Genomic DNA, 7,392 nt, shown 5'->3' on the forward strand with positions numbered 1-7,392 from the left:
GTAGAGCATGTGATTCTTTTTTTTTTTTTTTAATTTTTTTTTTTTCAACGTTTATTTATTTTGGGACAGAGAGAGACAGAGCATGAACTGCGGAGGGGCAGAGAGAGAGGGAGACACAGAATCGGAAACAGGCTCCAGGCTCTGAGCCATCAGCCCAGAGCCCGACGCGGGGCTCAAACTCACGGACCGCGAGATCGTGACCTGGCTGAAGTCGGACGCCCAACCGACTGCGCCACCCAGGCACCCCGAGCATGTGATTCTTAATCTAGGGGTCATGAATTCAACCCCATATTGGGTGTAGAGATTACTTACAAATTAAATATTAAAAAAAATTTTTTTTAACGTTTATTTATTTTTGAGACAGAGAGAGACAGAGCATGAACGGGGGAGGGTCAGAGAGAGGGAGACACAGAATCTGAAGCAGGTTCCAGGCTCTGAGCTGTCAGCACAGAGCCTGACTCGGGGCTCCAACTCACAGACCGCGAGATCATGACCTGAGCTGAAGTTGGCTGCTTAACCAACTGAGCCACCCGGGCACGCCAAATCACTTTTTTAATGTTTATTTATTTTTGACAGAGAGAGAGAGAGTGCATGAACGAGTGGATTAGGGGCAGAGAGAGGGGGAGACACAGAATCCAAAGAAGCCTCCAGGCTCTGAGCTGCTGGCACGGAGTCTGACGAGGGGCTCAAACTCACGAACTATGAGATCATGACCTGAGCCGGTCAGATGCTTAACCAACTGAGCCACCCAGGTGCTCTGTTAAAAATAGAAATCTTAAAGGGGCACCTGGGTGGCTCAGTCAGTTAAGTGTCCGACTCTTGATTTTGGCTCAAGTCATGATCTCACAGTTCGTGAGTTCAAGCCCTGCATCGGGCTCTCTACTGTCAGCACAGAGCCGGCTTTGGATGCTCTGTCCCCTTCTCTCCCCTTCATTCACACTTTCTCAAAAATAAACATTAAAAAAAAAAGTTTTTTTAAGTGTAAAAACAAACCATAAGCTAGGACTTAGACTAAGTCATTGGATGAAAATGTTGTTTTAGAAGGATTAAAATGTTGGTGGTATGTCAGGGCAAACGGAAATAGAGACCAGAGGACTTCGTAGGTTGAAAAGATTTTGCCTGGTGGAGATGAGTTCAGAAAAGCAAACTGGGCATGGAGTACATGGGTGTAATTCTACTTTTCCCTGCTAGCTCTGTGCTAAATAACTTGGGAAGTACAAGAGAATAACATGGTTCAACACTTAATAAATTCTCTGTCTCCAATAGACTGAGTGACAGATGTCTCACCACTTCTGATACCCATGTTTGATCCCAGCTCTGACAATAAACCTGGGTGAGCCCTGGCAACTTTCCATTCACTTTTTTTTTTTTTAAGATTTTATTTTGAAGTAATCTCTACACCCCAGGTGGGGCCCAAATTCACGTCTCTGAGATCAAGAGTCGTGTGCTCCACTAACTGAGCCAGCCAGGAACCCCTCCCTTTACTCTTGATGGCACCTGTTGGGGGAGAATACCCAAGACCTTATCATTCCTCCTCATTATTTTAGACCGTTTGATTCTGTCTTCTCCCACGTGCAGATTTGCCCTTCTGGCCCAACCTTCCAAATCTTTCTAGATGCTCCAGATACAGAAGCCTTTTCGATTTCCCTGGCTATTTTGGTTGTCTTTCTCTGGAACTCTTCTTCCTTGGTATATAACATGTGGTACTCTACAGAGAGGACATGTTGATTTTCACATGCAGTTATCACTATGCAAAACTATGTATAGGATTCTGGAGTGAGAGTAGCGGTGCCATAGGGACCTCAGATTTAACCTGGCCTCACTCTCCTCAATGTACATAGTCAAAGTCACTCCAGAAGCTGGGGGCAGGGTCTGTCCATTTCCCTTTCACTGCAAGCAACTGGCCTCTATCCGTCTGATTTCTGTTCTTGAGATGAAGTCCTGGTATAGTTTTTCTCAAAGAATAAAGGAGCAGAAGCGGGAGCAATCTGCACTGTGTACTTGGGCCTAGAGTTTGGCCTTTCCTTCTTTCATGGAGGTAAGCTCATCCATCAGACTGTCAAAGGGCACACAGGAAGGATTGGCATTTGTCTTGTTTCAAGAGGTAAAACCATGATTCTCGCTATGGTTCTAGACAGTGGTGTTTCATTTCTAATCTCCTTCTCTGATGACACCCAAATTTTGCCAACCTTTTTAAAGGAGTGTATACTGGCCCCAGTCTTTTTTTTTTTTTTTTAATTTTTTTTTTAACGTTTATTTATTTTTGAGACAGAGAGAGACAGAGCATGAACGGGGGAGGGTCAGAGAGAGGGAGACACAGAATCTGAAACAGGTTCCAGGCTCTGAGCTGTCAGCACAGAGCCCGACGCCGGGCTCGAACTCACGGACCGCGAAATCATGACCCGAGCGGAAGTCGGACACTTAACCGACTGAGCCACCCAGGCGCCCCCTGGCCCCAGTCTTAAGGGAGTGGTCTCTAACTACTCTGAACTTCCTTTCCACGGCCAAGATGAATTTTATCTAATGGTCAACGTTACTCAGAATGTGGCCTCATAAACCTGGCCTGAAACCATGTGCAGTCCGAATGTTTTGCCAATTGTGTGAATACAAGAAGGTACAGAAAGGTGAGACATAGCTAACATTTCTTAGAGGCTGGTCAAAGAAGAGTTCAGGAGAGGTTCGGTATCTGTAAGATTGTTGCATTTACCACTGTTTTAAAGGAGTGGGTGTGAGAAGAACAGAAGGTCAGAAAAAGGTAACCTTATATCTAGCAGTGGCTTAAAAGTCCCATGGGCTCAGGCCTGTAATATGAATGAATAAAGTTTACAGATAAGATTTCTAGGTACAGCAGAAAACTCTACACAACATGCCTGAACTACAATGGGCAGCCAATATTCAGTGTCAGCCAATGGTTGCCTTGTTGGAAGGTAGATCAAAACATGTATAGATCTGATTTTTCAAGAGAATTCAGAAATCTTAATTTTTATATGAAATTATTTAATTTTTAAATGCTGGCAACACCTCCAAATTGAGAGGGAGGAAGAAGAGAGGAAAACTGAGAGAACCACATGCAGGCCAAAAGAACAATGATACAACCCAAGGTTTGCCAGTTTGACACTCCTGCTTTATGCAGACTTCTTGTCTTTTCCTTACCATTCAAGAGATGTTTGGGAACTTACTTCAAGCTACACTCAGAACTATATCAAATGCAGTCAGAATTTCCATTGCCCTGCCAGCTCTTTCAAGTTATCCATACAGTCTTTATTGAGCACCTAACATGTGCAAAGTTATCGCATCTTACTTAAAATGAAATATGTTAACAATTAATTACATGAAACAGATACAACTTCCATAATGGTCCAAATGACTGAGATATATACTTAATTTCAGCTTTTTAAAAAATATATGGTCAATTGTAAAGAGGATTCTTTTTTTAAACCTACTGGAGCACTATAATCCATCTCTGAATTTAGAAGATTAATGGGAAAATTTCAGAACATAAGGCATCCCTCTGCTTAAAAGTAACACTTTTAAAAGAATTCAAGGGCAATCATCCTGAAAATCTTTTCATTGGAGGCAATTTTGACCTCTGAATGGCTTCTATCCCAATAGAGGTCATCTATGACACGAAGCAGTACCCAAGTTCATACTAATTCCAAAAGGGGGAGAAAAAAAAAAAAGAGTTGGGAATCTCGTCAGCTGATTGGGTGAGAAGTCACTAAACAATTCAACCTGGCTCAGGGTATCAATAGTTCCTGATTACATTTTAATACAAATGTGTTAAACAGTACATGTTGTATCCTGCTTCCCACATGAGATTTACATCACTCTCCTCACTTTTCCCCCCTTAGTTTTTTCCAGCCTCCCTCTGTACTCCTGTCTCTCTCCCCAGTCTACAGTTTTTGCACATTTAAGGTATGCCTACTTCTGTTTCCACTATTTTTTCTGCTCTTAATCAGGGTTGAGACTCTTCAAAAATGTTTAACGTCTCTGCTGTCTCAGAGATTCTCCATACCCCTTACACTCTCATCCCAAGGCCCACGCCCTCCCACCCCCTCGCCCCATTCTAGAACCTGGACTCCTCCCCACTCTCCATCCCTTATCTCCTGGCCTAAGATGCCCTTAACTTCTCCTCCCCGGCTGCGTACCTCCCCCCACCCAGGTTCCTCCCCAGGCGGGCAGCCTCAGCCATTCCAGAAATTGACAAAGAAGTTGCAGAGGGAGTGCCACTTCTCAGCACAGTAGGTCTCCGTGAGCTTCGCGTTCTCGTCCAGCCCGTCGGGTTCGGGCCCGGTCCCCAGGGGTCGCTCCTGGTCTGGGTCCGAGGCCGCCTTCCTCTTGCCGCCGTTGGTCTCAGACGGCTTCCCTCTGGGAGACGCGCCGGCGGGAAGTCGGGCCCCTCCGGAGGGGCCGGGCGCGGGCTCCCGGAGGCGCCCCCGGCTCCTGGCGCGGGGCTTGGGATCCGGGGGGAAGCCCGCCGCAGTGGGGCGCGCGGGTGAGGACGCGTGGGGCACCAGGCGCAGCTCAGCACCGTGGCCCTTCTTGCCCGCGCACACGCGAGCCTTGAGCGGAGCGGGGTCCTGGCACGGCCGCCGCTTCTTGCGCAGCCCGCCCAGCACCTGCTTCCAGTAGTGCGCGCCGCGGGCGGCGTAGGCGGCGCAGCGCTCCGGCTCCCCGCGGTAGGCGCACTGGTGGCGCGCCCCGTCCGGGTCCTGGCAGCGCAGCGCCAGCTCGCTGCCCGCCGCGGGCCCCGGGCCGGGCAGCAGGAGCTGCCAGCTGCACGCGTGCCGCTCGGGGCTGACGAAGCGGCCGGAGGAGCCGCCCGCGGGACCCGGGGCCGGCTGGGCCGCGCTGCCTGCCGCCCCCTTGTCTCTCCGGGCGGCCACGAGGAGGCAGCCGCCCAGCAGCAGCAGCGGCAGCAGCAGCAGCAGCGGGACCGACGCTCGCTGCCTCCGAGGACTCATGGTCCGCGGGGTCTGCGCTCAGGTCGGATCTTCCGGGACGCCTGGGCGCTTCAGTGGTGGCAGGGCCAGGAGAGCAGCGTCCCTCGGACCTGGGCACAGAAGCAGAGACCGCTGCTGCAAACGCATCTACGAATTCCCCTTCCCACAGCAGCCTGAGAGAGCCCCTCTGAGAAAATCGCTTACTGTCTGAAAAATCGTTTTAAATCTTTTTGAAACCCTGCGCGAAGACGAAAAGAAAGCGATGCCTGAAAATTGCCGCTTCCACCCCCTCCCTTCTTCACCCTCCAGTAAACTATCTACAAAAACGTTTCAGATTATTTCTGGGAAACATGCATTTTGACTGCACTTTGGACTTACCGAGTTCTAGGAGAGGTGGTGGATCTTTATTAGGGTAGAGGGAATGACTGCGTGAGAGATTAGTCGGTCTTAGCCGGCTCCCAGTGAATGAACGTGTTATGAATGGGACAGGAGGGGCCTCCCCCACTGTGCCCCTCCCAGACTTCTCTCACACTGGGAGATTTCCCACCACCACACACATACATACACACCCCAAATGTATGATAGAAGTGACACTGTGGCATGAAATATACATCTTGTGTTTAGCTTCCCATGTTTAAAATAATCATGCAAATTTTAACAAGTCATTCTTTTCTTTCCTTTTACATATTTAACCATCCGAACATAAAGTTAAACAGATCTAAATTTTAAGAGTTAATAAAAAATTTCATGTTAGAAACAAAACAACTGTCCGTGTTCTAAACCAGGCATTGCATTCTCTTCATATCATTCTGAGTTCTATATTTTCACCCAGCACTTCCGTAGTGTTTCTTATCCTAATAATGTAATCTGAATAAAAATAACAAAATGTACAAATAAAAGTGTATCCTAGTTTATTAATATACCATAGTGTCCTGCAGTTCACCCAGGGATGGGCATTTGGGCTTTTGAATATTTTTAAGTATTATAAATCAATTATAAAACTGCTTGCAAAAATTAGAAGTTTAAAAAAATAACTTATTTGGATTATAGTTACAAGGTAATATTACCAATTCACATGCTGTCATCTTTAAGAGTTAATGTATTCTTGAATCTTGAAAATTTTATATTTAAGCAAAGCTTAAAATATTTCATCTTTAAAAAAATGTTCTCAGTAACACATGTGTTTTTTCATTTCAAGAGTTTGTAACACTTTATAATTGTTCTATACATGTGAGTATTTTCCTAAAATAATTACCCAAGATGTCAAGAAGTCTCATTATATTTCCTAGTGTTTTACTGCAGACAGTATTTTCTATGACTGAACTCCTTTTTGGTATTGTATTTGAACTGTTATAATTTGATCACTTATAAAAACCAAAATATTTCAGAATTAGAAGAATGAATTTAAATATATGTTAGTATATATTAAATATATAGTAGTCTATACTGATCTAAGAATGGAAATTTTTATCTCTGGTGAGATCAGACAGATTAAATGACTTACCCAGGGTCACACATCATTTAGCGATAAAGCCACAAGCTTTCAGCGATCAATAACCTTTACATTTCAGTTTTGTATTACATTATCACTTTCAAAGTCAGTTATGTCTTTGTTACATCAATTCGATGTTTAATGAAAAGCAATTAGTGCCTATGCAGTTAACAAATATTAATGTAAGTTTCATAAACAAGAGTAGCAAATTAATGTACTTCAAAGATGGAAACTTCTCTCTTTCCCAGCAAATCATGTTTGTAGAGTAAAGCACCGCTAAGGAGAGTTACAGACTTGTCTGTTGCTCTGGCATTACTTCTGATCGGCTACTGAACGGAATTGGAATCGTTTCTCAGCTAAAGAGTGACATCTTGTGACATTCTGTACTAATTACAATGAAAAAGTTTATTAATTTGAAAAGTCCTAATCCTTAAGAGAGAGATTCCAGAGGCATTGTCAGAAACATTGTTCCCCGAGGAAAAAGGACACACAGATGTGCTCTGCCACATCAGAGAGGGGTAATGTCTTACTACAAGTTACTTTTTATTAACTGTGGTAAAATATACGTATCACAAAATTTACCATTTTAAACATCTTTCAGTGCACAGTTCAGCAGCATAAGTACATTCACACTGTTGTGCAACCATCAGCGCCATCCATCTCCGGAACATTTTCTTGTCTTCCAAATGTACCCATTACACAGTAACTCCTCATGCCTGCCTTCCTTCACCCCCTGGCAACGGGCGTTCAACTTTCTATTTCCAGGAATTTGACTATTCTGGGTATCTCCTGTAAGTGGAATTAGATAGTATCTGTCCTTTTATGACTGGCTTACTTCACTTCGAATAATGTCTTCAAGGTTATTCCTTGCTATAGCATTTGTCAGAATCTCCTTATTTAAGGCGGAGTAATACTCCACTGTTTGTATACACCACATCTCGTTTGTCCATTCGTCTA

The 7,392-nt window shown here is 44.9% G+C and overlaps 1 protein-coding gene across 1 annotated transcript; it reads right to left on the bottom strand.

The window, feature by feature from the left end:
* Positions 1-4,184: 4,184 nt before the first annotated feature.
* Positions 4,185-4,964, bottom strand: FGFBP3 (fibroblast growth factor binding protein 3). The gene has a single exon (XM_047072791.1). The coding sequence runs from the start codon at positions 4,962-4,964 to the stop codon at positions 4,185-4,187; it is 780 nt and encodes a 259-aa protein (XP_046928747.1).
* Positions 4,965-7,392: the final 2,428 nt, after the last annotated feature.

This window comes from Lynx rufus, unplaced genomic scaffold, assembly GCF_022079265.1.
Source record: "Lynx rufus isolate CCGP_SWC_20201006 ecotype Redwood Valley unplaced genomic scaffold, mLynRuf1.p SCAF_11, whole genome shotgun sequence".
In the NCBI taxonomy this organism is placed as follows: domain Eukaryota; kingdom Metazoa; phylum Chordata; class Mammalia; order Carnivora; family Felidae; genus Lynx; species Lynx rufus.